Raw genomic sequence first — 19,641 nt, forward strand, 5'->3', positions numbered from 1 at the left:
TAACGTGCGCAAGAAGCGTGACTGGATGTACGGCAAGTCAAATAGTTCAAAATACCGTCCTAAATCTTAAACTTAAATAAAATAAATTTAAGACGAGAGGTTTTTCAACTTGAAATGTAAAAACATAAGACAAAAATAACGGAACAACTGCAAGATGAATAATAATAAAAAAAAAGAACATAAACGTGAGTGTGAGGATCCTTTTACTATGCTGCAGTGTAGCAATAAATTTGTCCCTTTTTGCTTTCCTTACATCCAGGTGTGTTGGGTGTATTTGCATGCGGGAATGTTGCCAAATCCGTGAAATTTAGGCTACTTTGGGAAAATGTTTGATTAACTATTTGGTTCGGTTTATTACACGGACCTGGCAACCCGAGGGGAAACAGACATTCCGAGGGGAACAGAATCGACTGTTACACCCATGGTTACACCTTTTACTGTCTATAGCCGCGTTTCCACCGCAGGAACTTTACCCAGGAACTAGGGACTTGGTCCGGTACTTGGTGTGTTTCCACCGCAGGAACCAGGAACTAAATAAAAGTTCCGGGTAAAAAAATGCCCCCCAGAAAGTCCCTGCTGGCGAGGTGGTACTTTTTTAAAGTTCAGGAACTTTCGGGGGCGGGACTTTGGCGCTAAACATCCTGATTGGTTGAGTTGACGCAGCATTGGTTGAGTTCAACCACCATTTATTCGGATCAACATTTTCAAAATATTACTGTTATTGTGTCATGAAATGTAATTTTAAAAGTATTTCAGGCGAGAATGTAGTTGTTTAAAACTCAAATCTGTTGTTTATTTATAAAGACAGCGCCTATTTAAAAATGTGTTTCGCCGATCTCTGAGACGGTGAGCTCCACACGATCAGCGAGAGCTCAGTGATCATCTATCCGCCCAGAGGCAGCCTCACCTTGGATAGACCTTCTGATATGTGCCGCTGGCTCTGATGTGTCTTTAGTGGTTAAACATAACATATAATTCAGCTGCGGGGTAAATCTAACAGGTTTTCTTTGGTCTGTATTCAATTTATCTATATGTTAAAATGAAAATAAAAAAGGCAAGTCTATATAATATTTCGTTTCATTGTAATGGCTGTATATAACGTTACACATATCCCTGAACTAAGTACATTTCTGCAGCTGTTATTATGTTTAAATGAAAACGAAAGGAGGCAGTGGTATTTTATATCCTATTTCGTTTTATTGTAAATGTACTGAGGGGAAAATTGCAGTAGCCAAAGCGATCTGAGTTCACGCAGCATTGGTTGAGTTCAACCACCATTTATTTGGATCATTTTCAAATATTACTGTTATTGTGTCATGAAATGTAATTTTAAAAGTATTTCAGGCGAGAATGTAGTTGTTTAAAACGCAAATCTATGGTTTATTTATAAAGACCGTGCCTATTTAAAAAATGTGTTTCGCCGATCTCTGCGACGGTGAGCTCCACTCGATCAGCGAGAGCTCAGTCCTCATGTATCCGCCGAGATGCAGCCTCAAATCGGCTAGACCTTCTGATATGTGCCGCTGGCTCTGATGTGTCTTTAGTGGTTAAACATAACATATAATTCAGCTGCGGGGTAAATCTAACAGGTTTTCTTTGGTCTGTATTCAATTTATCTATATGTTAAAATGAAAATAAAAAAGGCAAATTTATATAATATTTCGTTTCATTGTAATGGCTGCATATACACATATCCCTGAACTAAGTACATTTCTGCAGCTGTTATTATGCTTAAATGAAAACCAAAGGAGGCAGTGGTATTTTATATCCCATTTCGTTTTATTGTAAATAGGAAAATTGCAGTAGCCAAGACGAGCTGACTGAAGTTATCAAGTACGCTGCTGTTTATAGATTTACCGGACTTGCGTCGTCGCGGACATCACACTCCCGAGTCGAATGCACAAAGTCTGAACTAACTACCGAGGATGCACGTCCAAAATCAGCGTACTTAAAAAAAACAAAAACAAATCAGCAGTACTTTGTATTGAGAAACGCGCGCAGACCTACGTCACCAGTCTATTTGCCTAATCTACCCGGTACTTTACACCGCGGTGGAAACGCAGAAAGCAACAGGTCTGGGGGGAAAAAAGTTCCTGGGAAAAAAAGTTCCTGGTAAAAATGTTCCGGGTAATTTCGGTGGAAACGCGGCATATGGGTCTCTGCAGGAAAGTAATGGGAGTTACCAGATCACGTCATAGTGATGTTAGCTTTAGGGGTGGGGTTGGGTAAGGGGAATCATTTTGAGTGCATCATTTAGAAACACCCAGCAGTTTGAAAACACCCACAAGGTGATAAACACCCGACGTTTGTTGTGCAGAGGTTAAGTGCATCATCCGGGTATTTAAATTGCAAGTTTTCTTTTTGGAATTTTCAGTGTGAACGCACTTATTCATACTGATAGAATAGTTATGTTTTATTGTTCTGTCATACAGTTCTGTGCAAATGTAAAAAAGCATTCACCGATTTCAAAATAGCACCCCCATTACCAGGCTTACCTTTACGGACATGGTAATCACAATTACTTATACTAATGAACAGTTATAATAATTTTTGTTACTGTAACTAGAATTTTGCTACATTACACAAAGGCTAGAAGTACATTTAAACAATGCGCTCAATTTTTTTGTTGTTGTTGTTGTTTATAATTTACGTTAGATCCATATCAAATTGTATTTGTATTCTTCTACATTATCAAATATGACCAGATATATAAATGCAAGACAAATTTAATAAATCATTTATGAAGTGGATACTGCCTCTTCAAATGCACCATTGAAATTATAATTCTGTACCTTTTTTATTGTTTTACATCACCCACTAACTATATATTTTCTCAGTCTTATTAAATAGTCATCTACAGCTACACTGTTTTCACCAGAAATTGATGCCTTGTGCCTTCCTCTTTGTCCTTTTTAGGTATCTTCTTTAATTAGCTTAGCATAAGATGTTTTTGTTACATTATCATTGCTGGTGACATTGTTTAAAGATCCATTTTGATCCACAAATAATAAATACGCACACACACAAAAAACAAGACAGTATCACTTATCCAAATTTATTTGCAAATTTAGAAAACGTACAAATTTTGTCACAGCTTCAGGTCTTCAGGCACGGGTCATTCTGTCATGACAGATTTTTGACCAAACATGAATTTTTAGGCCTTCCTCTCTGTATATGTCATGTATAATATGTGATAACAGATGTCTGTCTCTTGAACAGCTTCTTAAAACCAAGAAAGTACAAACTTTGAGGACTTGAGTACATTCTGTTAATACATAAAGCCAAACCTACATTGAACAAGACTTAAGAGGATAATGTTGCACTGAAGAATCCACCTTTACACATTATGAGGTTCACATCTGCCTGATTGAAAAACCCTTCCTTTCTTCCAGCACCACATCCACAAATTTAGAATAAAAGACTGAGAAGCATGACAGGACATCTGAAACTCAATTTAGCAAAGTTAACCTAGCCAATGTTTTAATCTTTTTCTTCATAAATATTTCTGTCTCTCTTAGCTCTTTTACAGATACAGACAAACATACAATAAGAAACGCTCAATAAAGGAGGAATAATATTTTTTTCTAAAAACATAAATGTTAGCTTTACATAAAATGTTAGTATCCACATGCTAAACTGACTTTGATATAAGGGATTGTTTTTTTTTCGACTTCCACTTTTAACATCTCAGACTGACCAATAAAAGGCAAATAACATGCCACTCCATTTTGCTTTGCTACAAAGTCTGTAAATACTTCTGAGGCTTTCAATATAAACACTTGTTCTGGAGTACGAGAAATAAAGAAAAAGAAAGACAAGAAAAAAAAAATCGAAAAGCTAACAGAAAGCAAAGAGGCTTGCTTTAGGTTTAAAACGTTCAAAAAAAAAAAAAAAAAACTTCTGGTAACATTTTATAACCAGGTTGTACATGTTAATATTAGTTAACCCAATAATTAACATGAACTAAAAATCAAAAATGCTTTAACGAAGATTAAAAGATGTAAAATGTTAATTTTTACATATACATCTTTAAATGTTACAAATGTAGGTCATATGTTAATACTGGTTAAGAACTAGTAAAATAGTCCAGGTATGAATTTACAATAACCAAGATGAATAAATTCTGTCAAAAATTATTCAATATTAGTTCATGACACTTGATGCGTTAACTAATGTTAACAAATCCAACCTGATTGAAAAGGGTTACCAAAATACCTCTAGACATTAGTGTAGATTTGACATCATGATGAAAGAAAAACTCTGTGTTCAGCTGCTTCTGAGTGTAGCTGGTTTGCTCATCTGTTCCTCATCATCACTGGCATGATCTCGAAATCCTCTGTGTTCTCCGAGGAGAGGACAAGCGATGCTACGATGATTGGCAGACTCAAGTGGTTTTGTTTGTCTCTCACACGTCATGATGAGGTGGCAGGTCTAGGCTGATGTCACAGTGACTGAGGTTAGGACGGTCCTCCTATGTGATCTTCAGAGTGCTACCGTAGGTTTGCTGTACCACTACCTGCACATTGTCGAGGATGAAATCAAAGGCCATGCTCCATACTGACTCTGAGGACTGCTGCATAAGTCTGAAACCAACAGTTAAAACAATGCAACAGTTAAATTAAGGAAGGCCCAATCAACCTGCACTACTGTTCAAAGGTTTGGGGTCCGTAAGATTTTTAAATGTTTTTTGAAAGAAGTATCTTATGTTCACCAAAGCTGCATGGCTATTAAAAAATTTAAATAAATTAAATTAATAAATTAAAAATGGTAATATTACAAAATAACAGTTTAATTGCAATAATTGTATTTGATTTTAATATCTTATAAAAATGTATTTGTCACATGATCCTTCAGAAATTATTTTAATAAGCTGATTTAGTGCTTAATGAAAATTATTAAGAATAATGTTGAAAACAGTTACCTCTTTTTTTTTTAAGATTACCTGATGAATATTCAAAGTTTATAAGAACAGAATTTACTTGAAATAGAAACATAGTAACACAATAGTAACACACACACACACACACACACACACAAAATCATCTTACTCTCCAAACTTTTAACCGGTAGTGTATTATTACTACTGAAAACATTTATAATGTACTTGTGTTTGTTGTAAGAATCAGCTGGAAATTCAGAGCCATACCTCTTCATGTATTTGATGACAAGATAGAGTTTCTCCAGGTCTTTATCTTCCACGAGTTCTGTGCAGTACTTCACCACCTGGAGAATGTCCTCCTCCATAGGTTCTGTCAATATGCAGCGCCACACAAATTAACCAACTGCACAATGCAAATATATACTTGTATGTAAAAAGGTCTTGTTCTGCCATACCTGAGATGCTGGTGACCCATTCACGAAGCAGAGTTCTAATGTCACTGAATTCATAAGCTCCGGCTAGGGTTGGGACTGGGCGGGGATTAAATTTGGACAGCGTCTCTGGGACATCCGTGCTCGTAGAGGATGGGCACTGTACATTTTCTGTCTACCAATGAAAAACATCTCTGATAAATAATCCCCTCCAAAAAATTTGTCGACATTTTAAACACCGATGTATTTAAAGTGTTTCAAGTGGCTGAAGATATTATAGATAAAAGGAAGAAAACAGGCTTACTTTGAGTGGCAGAGGAAGTGTTTTGGAGGGGCTGGATTTGGCAGGGCTGTTTCCAGGAAATAGTTTTTTTAGTGGACTTAGCCCCTTTTTGGCAGGACTAGCATTTCTCTTTTTGTAGCGGCGCTTCAATTTCCCCACTGCAGGCTGCTTTAATTGAGGAAATGTGTGTTTTTGCTCGACTAGAAACAAGAGAGCAAGGTTAGAGACATTGTGTATAGCGTAACTTAAATATTAAATCAATTAGCTGAAAAGAGTCATGTTATTTTATGACAAATGTCAATTAACTAAATATTATACATCTATACTACTTTGTTAATAAAGTAAATGTTAACAATTTTCATTTTGGGTGAACTATCCCTTTAAAGAGAAAACACTCTTCAAGAGATGAAATAAATGTACGTTTATGGTGCAGATAACTTGTAACTCATTTTTACTCACCAGCACTGCTTTGAGCTTGAACAAGGGCTTGAGCGTTTCTCTTGTTTCTATAAGCGGAGCAAAGCTCTTCCTGAAGCTCTCTGGGAAGAGCTGCAAACACATCTGGATCAACCTGTTAAAAGTTCAGGTTAGGATATCTAAAATACTAGTTTCTGATCCCATGTTTCCTCCCTGTGGCTGGGATGTTAATAGCTTGTACCTGGGAGAAGTCGGGGAGCTCCAGTATAATGCCCGTTGTGCATGGTTGACCTGGCTGGTCTGGGAGCTGCAGTACAAGGGTGCCAAGCGATGGACCTGGAGGAGGAGAAGAGGAGGTTCGAGGCGGGGTTGAGAGATGAGACGAGGTGCTGGGCTGCTCCTCTCTGTGTCTCCAGGACTGCTCCACCTGTCTCCTTATGTCTACAGGTAAAGCCTCTAAAACAGACTGGTCCACCTGAATCAAAGGGAAAACAGGGGCTTACCATTCAATTAATATGTTACTCTACAGAAGACTAGAGTCACTAAAATTGTAAAAATAGCAGCAATACTGTTAAATATTTGTACTTTTTAAGTACAATAATAACATTTTCTATTTCCATATAATTTAAAATGTAATTATTCCTGTGATGACAAAGCTGAATTTTCAGGAGTCATTAATCTAGTCTTCACGGTCACATGACCCTTTTAAAAAAAATTCTAAAATGCTGAGTATTCAAAATGTTGAAAACAGTTGTGCTGCTTAATATATTTGTTGCAACTGATACATTTTTACCAGTACATCCAGATTCTTGATAAATAGAAAGTTCAAAAGAAGAGCATTATAAATATTTTGTAACAAATATTTTGTAATTTTTGATCAATCTAATGCATCCTTTTTTTTGAATAAAAGTATTTCTTATAGATGATGACCTTGCTGTCTGGATATTAGGTATAGTTTGTGTAATTTTTGTTTCTGAGGTGCATCCAAGCGAGGAGAATCTAACCTGAGAGGGAGATGGCACCTCAATGCTGATGTTTAGGCATGTCCTGACATGGTTGGGGGTGTGTGGATGGTGAAGTCCTCCTTTACTTGTTCCAGGCATTGGATCTGAGCTGGTGGAAGGTGGTGAGGATGGAGGAGTAACTCTCTCCCAAATGGAGGAGAAAGCTCTGGATGAAGAAGGGCTGGTAAAACCATCTAAAATACAAGCAACAGGGAAGGCATGTTAAGAGTTAGATACCAATATGAATCCTACACATATCCTATAAATCCAGGAATCTTCAAATCTGGCCCTGCAGAGTTTAGCTCCAACCCTAATCAAACACACCTGAGTGTGAGAAAATCAAGGCATTCAGATTAACCGGTAGGTGTGTTTGACCAGGGCTAGATCTAAAAGTGTCCAGGACAGTCCAGGGCTGGATTTGAAGAACCCTGTCCTAACCACACTGCTCCAACCTTGAGGTGCTGGGGGCTCTTTTGTGGGGCTGTGGGTAGGCTGTTTGGCCAGTAGCAGGTCTTTGATTGAGCGACCACGAGAGGGCCCTTGTCCTGATGGGTCTGTATGTGATCCCTCCAACTGCTGCACCTGAAGTCCCACTCCCCTCATCTCCTTTACATCCAATTTCATGGCATGGAATAGCTTAATGACTTCAGCAGCAATCAGCTGACCACTGTCTGTGGGCTGAGCAAGTAAAACAGACCTGCAATGTGACAGTAATGTGAATGTCAAACGTATATCAAAAATAGTTTGGTCAATGTTAAAGCTGCAGTCCGTAAATTTTGCCTCTGTCGCCATCTCAGTTTGAAAACCTGCAATTGCAGTTGTCTGCAGAATTATCTTTGTGTGGCTTGTGCGCTGACACGGCTCCAGCACGGATGAATCTAATGTTTTGAGTACGTGTATCAGTCAGTCACCGCACTGGTGTGGATATTCACTGTACTTTGGAATAACAGATTCTAGCCTACGTCTTGGAATATATGACCCAAATTAGAATTTCCACTATATATTGTCATCTGAACAAGTAACAGGTCTGCAATGTTTGACTCTGCCACGCCCCCCAAAACGGCTCATTCAAACATGCCCCCACATGTCTACATCATTATGTGGAAATATTTGCATAGTGTCGCCCAAATGTCCATGTAAAGAAAGAAGCCGTGGTTTCAGTAACCGCAGTTAGTGTTTCAGCAGCCATGTCAGGGAGATGCTGTGTGTATCTATGTGAAAGCAAAAGCACTTTATTTGGCCTTACGAAAGTAGATGCATTTGGAATCTTTAAGATTACTTACAACAGAACAGCAATGTATTTTGTGGACAACCATTTGGTGAACCTAGAGAGGAGGTAATTCTGACTTTGCTGTGACAATGTGGTGCTTCTGAAACAGCTACTGTAAGTATGTTTTGTTGTTAGTTTTGCTATTGAATATTCAGATATTCTATGAAATAGTCAAGTTTTGCACATTTTGTGTGTGTGAGAGAGCGAGAGAGAGAGAGAGAGAGAGAATTTAATCTCTATTTATTAGTCTGCTTAAACACCAATCCCAAACCAACTGCAAGCTTGCATTCAGATCTGCCTCCATCTAATCAACAACCAACAAATTTACCAACATTTTGTTTTCTTTTTTAATATCCTGTTTCACTCAGATGTATGTCAAAATAGAAATGATCTGTAGTGCATTTAATAGAGCACACTGTTAATTTATCCTGGTGCAAGTCACCTGGCAAAGTTGTCACATATCCCATGGCCACCATATTTGGCTGGCTCTACTGGAGCCCCTGGTTTCCGCACCATGACCTTCAGTATAATCCGGCGACCTCGAAGCCCTGCCCCCTCCAACCTCTTCTGCACCTCCATGGATAGGTTTGTAAGGAAAGACTCCGCCTCTTCAACCTAGCCAAGTATTAGAGGTGATGGGAAACTTATGACAGAGGTCAACAGACTAAGGACAATGACAGATACAGGATGATTTGCAATGACTGCTATAACTTCAAAACCTGTGTGAACCGAATGTTGTAGTTCATCTCTGCAGACACAGACTTTCTCTCCTTCTCACTGCGCACAGGTCTGTCATCCAGTCCTCTGCAAAAGCGGAAAAGCGTCTGTCCTGTCCTTGGCCCAAACTCCCTCTGCAGTCGAGAAATGGACAACTGCTGCAGGTCACCACAGGTGCTCACTCCCAGGGAGGTCAGCTTGGAGCTCATTGAGCGACCCACACCTGCATATAAGAACACAGAAGCACCGGTCCAGACATACACAAATACAGAAATAAATTCCACTGTAAAACACTGCATTCAGATTAAAATACCCTACCATTCAAATGTCTGAGGTCAAACTTTTTTTTTTTTTTGAAAGAAAGAAATTAATACTATAATTCAAGAAGGATTCATTAAATTGATTAAATATGACAGTACAGACATTTAGTATTATAAATTAATTTCAAAATACATTTTTGAAAATGTGTCAATTTCTTCAAAGAATCCTTAAAGTGTCAGTATTTTTGTTTTATTGTTTGTAAAATAAATGCAGGCTTTTTGTGAATAAGACTTTCAAAAACATTTTTTAAAAGTACCAATCTACCTAAACTTCTGAATGGTACTGGATGTAGGATGCTCTGTTCTCACCAGGCAAACTGGATACAGGCTGATCCCTGATAAAATCATCCACTTCCTCTGATCGGAGGAAGTACTGCCCGTTTGGTTTTGCCTTACGGGTTGCCATCCGAGCAAGAAGGATGTTGGAACCTATTAAAAAGTATAAGGGAAGTTACAGAAAGCTTAGAGAAATTAAGGAATACTAGCAACATCATAACAACAACAAAAAATTTAAATGTGGTTTTATTAACAAAGTTCGGGAGAAGCACGATCAGATAATCATCCAATTTGGCACAGGTGCATCTCGTTTAGCTAATCATCTTAAATAGCACGCAAGCGTATATATATCCAGTCTTCCTACCTCCTGTCCCACGACAGTTTTTCGGCAACCCTCCTCCACCCCAACTCCTCACTTCTAATCTATTTATCCCAAATTAGGGATAGGGGGAGTTATTTGGGTTCGGGCTATGCTCCGGGCCCGGACCCCTCCCCCAGGACAGCACGCCAAAATATGCCTACTATTTGCCTTCAGATTAGATGTAAGGGTGAACTCGTGAAACCTTGTCATTAAACTTAATTTCTAACATGTTGTTCCAAACCTTTATGACTTTGTTGGAAGTTGAATTTTTAAAGAATACCCTGGCCACTCTTTTCAAGTTAGAAGGAAGTAAATGAGGACTGGAACTCTTTGGTATTATCACAAAAGTTCATTAGAAAAGCACAATGTTATTTTATGGCTTTAGAAGAGTTACACAATACAGCTCATGAAGTTTATGCTACATTTGTGGCACATTTGCATCATTTCAGTATTCCCATTTATTGCATTTGCAATAAAATGAGAAAGAGTAGCATATTCCTAAAAGGTTCCATGGAAGAAAGTAAGTCATAAAGGTTTGGAACAAAATGCAGGTCAGTAAATAAATTCTCTTACCCATTCCAACTGAGGCAGAGCAACCAGTCTTTTCCTTTATGTCTTCACGGATGGCTCGAGCCAAATCATCAGGTGTAACTCCCAGCTCAACCAGAAGATTTGTGGCATCTATCAGCGCCTCGTCACAACTCAAAGCCTCAATGTTATGAGTGTAACTATAAAACAAGAAACCATGGAATAAAAAAATTATTGCCTTTGTCTGCTGGCATTAGGAAAGTATCAATACAAAAAATGTTGCAGAAAATATTATATGTGGTACCTGGCCAGGGTCTCATACATGCACAGTGCCACACTTTTATATGCCTGGAAGTCATATGAGACAGACTGCAGATCAGGACAGAGCTGCTTAGCCCGGCCAAAGAACATGCCGTTTCTCACACCAGCCTGCCTGTAAGAGAGAAAAACAGAGTAACACGTACTGCTAGAAGTGTGGACAATGGAGGTCAATGGAATTTAAAAAGTTAAGGACCACTCATCTAGTTTTTGCTATTATAAAAATGGAATGGATGTTTGGCGGATACAGACATGTCAATTTTACAATCTTTTTGGGGGGTTCATATCATACTACACAAGAGAGGAGTCTGGCATGTTTACAATGAATACCTGGCCTCGTAACTGCAAGATGCAATCTCTGCCATAGAGAGGGCAGCCAGGTCCAGATCCACTCCATTACTGGGAACTTCATCACATGGTGGAGATGGGGTCATCTCAAGATCACCGTCTGTCTTCTCTAAAGCAGAAAGAGCAATAGTCACCTAAATTCAAACTTCAAAAATGTACAAGAAATGAATTCTAGACTTCAAGTTAATTTAACCAACATCTTCCTCCTAGAACCTGAGCTTACCTTTCCTATACTGTTTCTGTTTGCTCTGGTAGTACTGAAACTCAAGCTGAGGATTTGCACCAGGTCGCTGTGGAACGCGGCCTGGACCACGGTTACTAGTCACCGCAACCGGTTTCCCTGGATACAGATTGACCACCAGTAAAGCTCAGTTTATCAAAGTCAACAAGCTGCAACAAGAAACTTCAGCACTTCCCTCCAAATCACTGAAATGTACCTATGAGATCTGGTCTGTGTCTGATCCCTACTGACACAAAGAAGCAGTCCATATCCACATGAAGAATGCAGGACTGACGCACCTGAGGAGCAGCCATTAAGGAACCTGGGCAAAAGAGAAACACTTTTTATTGGCAAAATGCTGCATCTCAAAGACTTGCTTCTCAACAACCTAAAAGAAATACACAAACATAAACCACAAAGACAAGCTACCTGAACTGCAGTTGGCTTTGAGCTTCTTCAGTTTCTCTTTTCCAGAGAAAACAGCTCCTCCTGCAGCTCGCCTCCTGCTCTGAAGGGCACTGACATACTCGGAGAACTCATTTCGCCACGTAGAAATATGATGCAGCCTTGAGTGAGAAAAGAATTCTGATATGATTCCAGCCTCTGCTCCTTGGCCCGACCTTCCCGGATGATTACTAGAGATTACTGCAAGATTGGAGGAGCTAGGGGTCGTGTGATAGCTCCCGTTTAGTCGAACTCTTGTCTGATCATGAAGATTCCCCTTCTGAGGAGCACCTGAAGTTCCTGGATTAGATGTTGGTTTTGGATGGAGGTCCTTTTGCATATTGTGAAGACCAGGCTGCTTTGCAGGACTGGCGATGGATATTGAGGACCTCTGATGGGAATTTGATTTTGAGCCCGCAGAAGAACAGCTGGGCTTCTCCATATCCCTGCTTTCAGTCTGTGGGAGGTGAGACTGATGGGACCCTGTGTCAACAACATGAGGAGAATGTTCTGCAAACAGCAGAGGCTTTAAGGCACCATTCACAGGGTGGACATAACCATTAGTTAACAAAGGGTCTTGTGAGCCTCTTGGCAAAAGGGCACAGGTGTCATCATCATCTCCATAATGAATCCCATTAACTCTAGGCCTCTCTGCATCGTCCTCAAAGACTATGCTACAGGAACCATTTCTGAAAGACAAAAGGAGAGAGGAAAAAAAGACCCATAGTTAAATAAAAACATTTGGGAAATTATTTAAAGGATTAATTCACACTTCCAGAATAAAAGCTTCCTGATAATTTACTTATCACATGTCATCCAAGATGAAACTTTTTTAGAAAAAACAATCCAGGATTTCCAGACGAGCATTCGTGGTTATAAAGTATAAGTACATATATTATTTTATTTGTATTTTTTTCGAAAATGGCTAAATGTCTAGTGACATTTCACTGGACAAGACCCTTATTCATCATCTGGGATCGAGTATAGCCATTAAAGTGTGTAAATTATCAGGAAGTTTTTATTCTGGAAGTCAACTAATCCTTTAAGTGTAAAGAAGGGGTGTAAAACCTTTGCGTCAGAGCAGTCTTATCTGACCAGCAGGCCAATACGATAAATGTAAAAGTGATTTACCTGTTATAGCAGAAAACTGATAAATGGCTGATTAAATTATATACTATTTTGCCTAAAAAAAAAAGAAATGATAAATAGTACACTTGACAGTGTTTTTTAATTATTAGTGTTTTAAAGATTACATGACAACATGAATAAATGTACATTTACAACTAAATGTAAATATTGGGTGAATTAAAACATTCTATATCCAAAAATTATCAATATGATCAATAAAAATGTTTTTTATCAATTTGTTGTGTTGCATGTTATATCTTTCTTTTAAATACATGCAGCATTTGAGATTCACATGCGTCAATGGATCCCTGTTTATAAAGCATACTTACAGTCTGACATCTAGCTGGTGATTGGTTCGCTCAGTGAAGCTGGCTGTGGATTTGAGAACTTCTTTTGAGAGGGTTTGAGTGTGACTGGGCTGAGGCTTGATGCTGTCTGACTGGGGGTGGCTTGGACTGGGTTTGAACGACAGATCCGGCTTTCCTTGTGCACAGATACTGGTAAAGTTCAAGCTTTTTTGCTTCGCATAGAGCTGATACTGTACATATGAAAGTTGGCGGCCTGCCTTTATACTGCACAAAAACAAAAACAAAATTGTATGCATATAGTATTGTGCTTCTATAACCTGCAATGTACACATAAACACACACACACACACACCTGTCTGTGATCCACTCTGGCCGTACTACTTTCTCTCCCTTGAGCTCTTGTATTTTGCTGTTGGGCAGGTTGGTGGCAATGATATGTGTAGTTCTAGAGCGAGTGTAATAGAGATGGAACTGCCCACCATGCAGCATCATCATCCTGCGCAGCTCATCCGCACAGGGATCTACATACAAAAAATACACAATAAAAGATGGCACAGCTCTCACCATCCTGACATGAGTTTACTTTATTAATATAGCACATTTAAAACAGCCACAAGACTGACCAAAGCACTTCACAAAAGAAACAGCATCATAAGATTATTAAGAACACACAAAACCGATATAGTGCGCAAATGGTAAAACATTTATTTCGCATCATTCAACTTCATTTTTTGGTCACACTTTATTTAAAGGCTCTCGCTATTAATAAACCATTAACAATGACTTTTGCCTAACAAACTAATTTGCTGCTTATGGTTGTAGAATATGGTCATGTAGAATATGTGCTTTATAAGTACTAATAAACAGCCAATATATTATTAATAGCTATGTTAATAAGCAACTAGTTAATAGTGAGAATTGTTCCCTATACTAAATTGTTTCCCATTTTTCCTATAAATTATGCTCATCTTTCTATAAAAACAAACAATAATACTGTTATTGAGTATTATTGAACATTTTAATTCTGTCATGAATTACTCACCCTCGTGTCTTTCCAAACCCACAAGACCTTCGTTCATCTTCAGAGCATAAATTAATATATATATCTGATGAAATCCAGGAGCTTTCTGACCCTGCATAGACAGCAACGCAACTGACATGTTGTAAGGACATTGATAAAATAGTCCACGTGACATCAGTGGTTCAACCAGAATTTTACGAAGCTATAACAATCCTTTTTGTATGCAAAGAAAACAATATTACAAAAATGTATTTTATTCAAAAATTCTTCTCCTTAAAATCACATATTCCACCATTACTGACACTGACAGTACCACAACATGCATGTGTTGTCCACTGATGACACATGGACTGTCTTACCAATGTCCTTACTACTTTTCTGGGTCTTGGAACATTCCAGTTACATTGCTCATATGGAGGGTCAGAGAGCTTTTGGATTTCATCAGTAATATCTTCATTTGTGTTCCGGAGATGAACGAAGGTCTTACAGGTTTGGAAAATCATGTGAGTGAGTCATCAAATGACAGAATTTTCATTTTTGGATGAACTACTGTTTTAATAATATTTATTAATGAAAAACGTTATAAATAAAATAACAACAATAAATGTTAATGATCTCTATAAAAGATCTATAAAAATGTAAAATGGTGTTCGTATTAGTATTAACATTTATAATAAAACACACAATTTTTTTAAAAAATAATGATGGTAATGATGCTGCTCCAGATTCATTATGCAGTAAAACTAGCCTCAACTCAGGAAGAAAGTTTGTTTTCCTGTTCACAGCACACGTGGGTGGTGAGGATGCTGGAAGAGATCTGACCTGTGTATCCATTGACGTAGATAGCCACACCACTGAAGATACAGGAGGACGTTCCCTCTTTCTGCTTCTCTCTCGGGGCATCCTTCTGAAACTGCTCATCAAGCTTAGAGATTTTTGCAGCCATGTAACCACCCTAAAAATGTCAATTAATTCAATTAATCAGTTAATTTGATTTATAACCCCCCCACCCAAAAAAATAATCCCACTCACATCAACACAACCTCATAAAATCAAGTAATGAGGAAAAGCAGAGAGCACACACAGTCTATGCAGATACTTATACAGTAAAAAAACAATTCTAACCCCTGTAAAAAAAAAAAAAAAAAAAAAAAAACACGAACAGACTGCAATATAGATATGCACAAAGAAAATGTGCAGCTTCTGACTGACAAGCGTTTGATTATGCCTCAGACATTCAATAAGACTGGAGGTACAACTCTGCCCTGCTGGCACAGCGGCTCTCTGTCTCCATGGCAATGGAGGGAACGCTGGGATTCAGGAGGTAAGCCTGGACCAATAAACAGACTCGCACACGCACACACACAAAAATACTCAACAACTCTCACTCGCTCCACCTGTACTGACAGGAAATTCCCCTGAACTTAATTAATATGAGATAGGAAAACACACAAGGCCTGAAGGCAACCACTGTGTTTAATTAAATTTAAAAATTCTGCATAAAATCATTTTTATACTGTACATACTCTGGCTTCACTTTCACATCTGCATTATCCCAGCAAGTTACTAAATTATTAACTGAATATCAACTAATTGCACAAGCTCCACCCTTTCGGTTCTCAGATTTGGTGGCAACACATTATGGTCGTCATATTCTAGGGAAATGTGGTGAACTGTTATCAGTGAAGACAGAAGTTCTTGGAGATGTTTATGCCAGTGTGGTTCTGGTAATGCCTGAGGAACACGAGGATATTGAACCATATCAAATCTCTCGCCCTGCTCGGACTGTGGCGGCAGAGCAGAGGTGCTGGTCACTAGTGAGGAAAATTGAGATTACTCACTGGTGTAATACAAATGAAAAGCTGTCTAGACTTCAGCATCAACACACACACACACACACACACACACCAGCTCTCACATGAATGGGAATGTTCGACTGGAAGTCAATGGTTATGAGGGAATTTAAGGACAAGTTAAAATTAAAGCAAAAAGAATACATTTACAATGTTTAGAGGGGCAGTCTGGAAAGACAACACAGCACAAAAGAGAACTGTATAAAAAATAAAAATAATAAAAAAAAAACAGCTGCTGAAGCTTCCTGTTTTCAATAATAAACACATTTCATAATAAAGAACAACAGACTCTTACCCGTCCTCCCCACCCATCATCTTCACTGGCTTTTTTTCTCCATCCATCTCGACTCATGCTGAGGGACCTGAAAGACAACAATTAAATGTAACTAGTCAAAAATGAAATGTTAATGAAAGAAAATTTACATATAAAAATGAGGACAAACTATGGACATCTCTCCATCACTTACATGAATTTACAGACTCATAGAAAGGGAGCGAGCTACTGTACATACAAGTGATAAAGCTTTAATTAGCAGGCAGATGACTCTTTTAATAAAGAAAATGTAACTAAAATGCAGAATCCTGAGCAGAGAATAAATCTACTGCACACCTTATCAGAGCACAGGTCATCTGTAAAATCGGTTTTAGTCTTGTACTTTTATTCATGATAAATGAATATGCAAGACCTCCATTTCTCCTTGATCATTTTTCCTCTTTGGTACAGATCAGACCAAACAACACATCCCAAAAGTAAAAGGGAAGTCCCTCTCATCTCTGTAGCATGTGATGACCATAGCAAGGCACAATAAACATTATTAGGGATGAATCCTGCTTACTCCCTCCATCGTACAAAAATCACATACACAATCTCATTCTCCACAGGAAGCGGTGTTGAGCACATCTTCACGTATGTGGTGCAGAACAACACTTCTAATCTGCCTCGTCCAAAAACACACCTCCTATCCACTCAAGCGAAACATCAAAGTGTCTTTCTTGCTTGATTTCTCTTTCAACACAAACACTAGGCTCTAACTTTATCATCAGCCTGCTCACTTCAGATCTCCGTGTTTTCATTAAATCTGGTGAATGAGAGTTCTGAAACATGTACATTCAAATTAAACTATTCATTAATAAAAAGTAGCATACCAGTGTTATTTATTGACACATGCTGGAGTATTTCTCCTTGAGTTACATATTTAATAGTCATGTTATGGCATATGGCACATTTTAACCCACTACTGGGTGAAACTGGACTGAATCAAACTGTGGCATCTCTGGACAAAAACATTTACTTAATTTTTTTAACATTATTTTAACCTATACAAACATACAACAGATAGACCACCTGCTTCATTGGGCCATGCAATGGACTTCTGCAGTAGGCAGTTGACTGTTTTGCGGTCAATAAAAACTATTAACATTTTAAAAAATCATTATTATTTTAGCTGAAAAAGAGCCAAACCAACTTATGGTGGTCTCACAGCCTGTCCAACCTTGTGTTCAGTTTGGTAAGTTAGCTGGTATCACTGCTTGACAAACTGAAAAGTGTCCAAAACTCCTCTCAAACTTGCAACTAAGAATGGCAAACTGGTTAACGTTGGGGGGTTTTTTAACCCAGGGATGACCGAGGGAGGCTTTGAAAGAGCTGACAAATGGAAAGATCCACGTTTACTGAACTGTCAACCAGCGACAATATTGTACACATATCAGAAATAAAAATAAAGGACAGTTACAAAATCAGACGTGACAGCTTCCTTACACGAATTATACCGACTATTGAGTTTATTTAGCTGTACTTTAACAGATCGGCCGTCACATGGGACATGCCTGGCCATGTGAATGACCACTGGACTGTCTCGACCAGAAGAAAACAGTGTGCTGCAAATCTGGGAAACCTAAATTCGACGCAGACAATAAGTTATTGGGGCAGCTGACAGAGACAGTGATCAGACACCTAGGACACTAACGAGGCAAGTGACATTTCGTGGATTATAAACTAGATTCCCGTAAACCTTTTAGCGCAATGTTGCAGAAGTGCAGCACAGCAGCACACATCCGATCGATTAGTTCAACACAGAAGAACAGCACAACTGTAGCGTCACTCTGCGTGTGATGCGCGCTTTCTTTTTAAAACGAAACCTCTGAAAACTGAAATTGTTGCTCACCAATTATCACCCTTCTTTCAGATGTATTTTGTTCAAACCAAAGCGCCTTTGTTTCCGCTCTTGGGTTGCGTCCACCCCTTTTGCGTCAGGTTTAAAAAGATTACTAAGAGAGATTTGGTGCATGCTGGGCTCTGTCCATATCAACATGCTCCCGCGACTGCTCGATTCTCCCCTTTTATCACTGACTCGTTTCTCTCCATTGCTAGCCGTTTGCTCACTGTCGCCTCTGCCAGATTTTCTGCTTGTTTTCTGCAAGTCCCTCCTCCTCCTCTCGGCCGGGGTCACACTGTGACAGCGCTAGTCCTGTCTGTATCTCACAGCACCCTCAAGCGGTCTGTTAGTGACCCTACACTTGACGCAGCGCGCAGAGTTTAGCTTTTGAATTTCAATCACGTTGCGCTGACGTCGTTCCCAAATCTTCCAATGGCGTAGCTTGGCTTGTGTATATTAATTAGGTCGTGACGTTCCGCCGGGTAACTTTCCAATGGCGAGGCCGTCCTCATGAATATTAAGAAGCTAGCCTTCGCCTTAGTAGGATTTGTCATTCACAAATTCTCCACGGATTGTGTTGAATTTAACATATCATTGTGAGCGAGCTCAGTGGCAGTCTTTCATGGAAGGCGTGAGGTAGTCGTTTTTACACCCCAAAGGAAAACCGTATCTGAGAAAACGTTTTTGTTTATGCTAGTCTGAAAACGGTCTATGCTAGTCTAGCACATACTGCTCGTGTCCCCATGTAACCTGTGGGGCTCAGACACAGAGACTGCCTCATAAAACATCTATTTATAGCTCCGGGAATTTACTCTAGTCTTTATGGAAGAATATATTACAACAGATGTTACATTACCATGTTTAATATAATACAATACAACAACAGTATGCTGTAGTACTACTCTATTACTGCCATATGGCAGACCATGTAAGAATGAATGATATAGAACAGTGAAATATCACAAAGTGATGCTGCTTATTGTTCATGAATCGGCTATTAATTTCAGAGGTGTACAGATTGTATGTTTTATTGTGTGGCAGCTGTGGTGCTGCAACATCTGTCTAACAGTTAAGAAACCAGTAACCTTGGATCCAGTGGGAAATGACCGCCCTTTAGTGAACTGACAGATGTTTATAAATGATGATGGACTGTTTGGGTAAACAATTATATGGAAGCCCATTTCTGCCTCATAAGAATAACAATAAGTAGATATTAATAACCACTAATATTTTATGATTATTATTAATAATAATAAGAAAAAATAATAATTATAACAACAGAATTTTGTCAAAATAATTATTCTATCTAATCATTTGACATATTATAATAAATGTAAGCTCTGCCAAATTTCTATTTAA

At 38.6% G+C, this 19,641-nt stretch overlaps 1 protein-coding gene across 1 annotated transcript; it reads right to left on the reverse strand.

Annotated features, from left to right (window-relative positions):
* Nucleotides 1-3,039: 3,039 nt before the first annotated feature.
* Nucleotides 3,040-18,618, reverse strand: LOC127965396 (DNA repair protein REV1). Its single transcript, XM_052566207.1, has 22 exons — nucleotides 18,292-18,618; nucleotides 16,422-16,488; nucleotides 15,096-15,228; nucleotides 13,605-13,773; nucleotides 13,274-13,516; nucleotides 11,802-12,505; nucleotides 11,590-11,694; nucleotides 11,376-11,492; nucleotides 11,135-11,261; nucleotides 10,791-10,919; nucleotides 10,532-10,686; nucleotides 9,631-9,750; nucleotides 9,004-9,224; nucleotides 8,727-8,899; nucleotides 7,467-7,711; nucleotides 7,015-7,208; nucleotides 6,252-6,485; nucleotides 6,053-6,164; nucleotides 5,615-5,793; nucleotides 5,335-5,485; nucleotides 5,147-5,249; nucleotides 3,040-4,583 (listed from the first exon to the last, which is right to left on the reverse strand). The coding sequence occupies exons 2-22, from the start codon at nucleotides 16,476-16,478 to the stop codon at nucleotides 4,472-4,474; spliced, it is 3,783 nt and encodes a 1,260-aa protein (XP_052422167.1). The 5' UTR covers nucleotides 16,479-16,488; nucleotides 18,292-18,618; the 3' UTR covers nucleotides 3,040-4,471.
* Nucleotides 18,619-19,641: the final 1,023 nt, after the last annotated feature.

This window comes from Carassius gibelio, chromosome B9 (assembly GCF_023724105.1).
Source record: "Carassius gibelio isolate Cgi1373 ecotype wild population from Czech Republic chromosome B9, carGib1.2-hapl.c, whole genome shotgun sequence".
In the NCBI taxonomy this organism is placed as follows: domain Eukaryota; kingdom Metazoa; phylum Chordata; class Actinopteri; order Cypriniformes; family Cyprinidae; genus Carassius; species Carassius gibelio.

Coding starts and splice junctions, on each gene's coding strand:
- LOC127965396 (XM_052566207.1), bottom strand. CDS start 16,478: ATGAGTCGAGATGGATGGAGAAAAAAAGCCAGTGAAGATGATGGGTGG. Junction 15,229..16,421: donor ATGATGGGTGGGGAGGACGG/GTAAGAGTCTGT, acceptor TGACATTTTTAG/GGTGGTTACATGGCTGCAAA. Junction 5,250..5,334: donor ATGGGTCACCAGCATCTCAG/GTATGGCAGAAC, acceptor GCATATTGACAG/AACCTATGGAGGAGGACATT.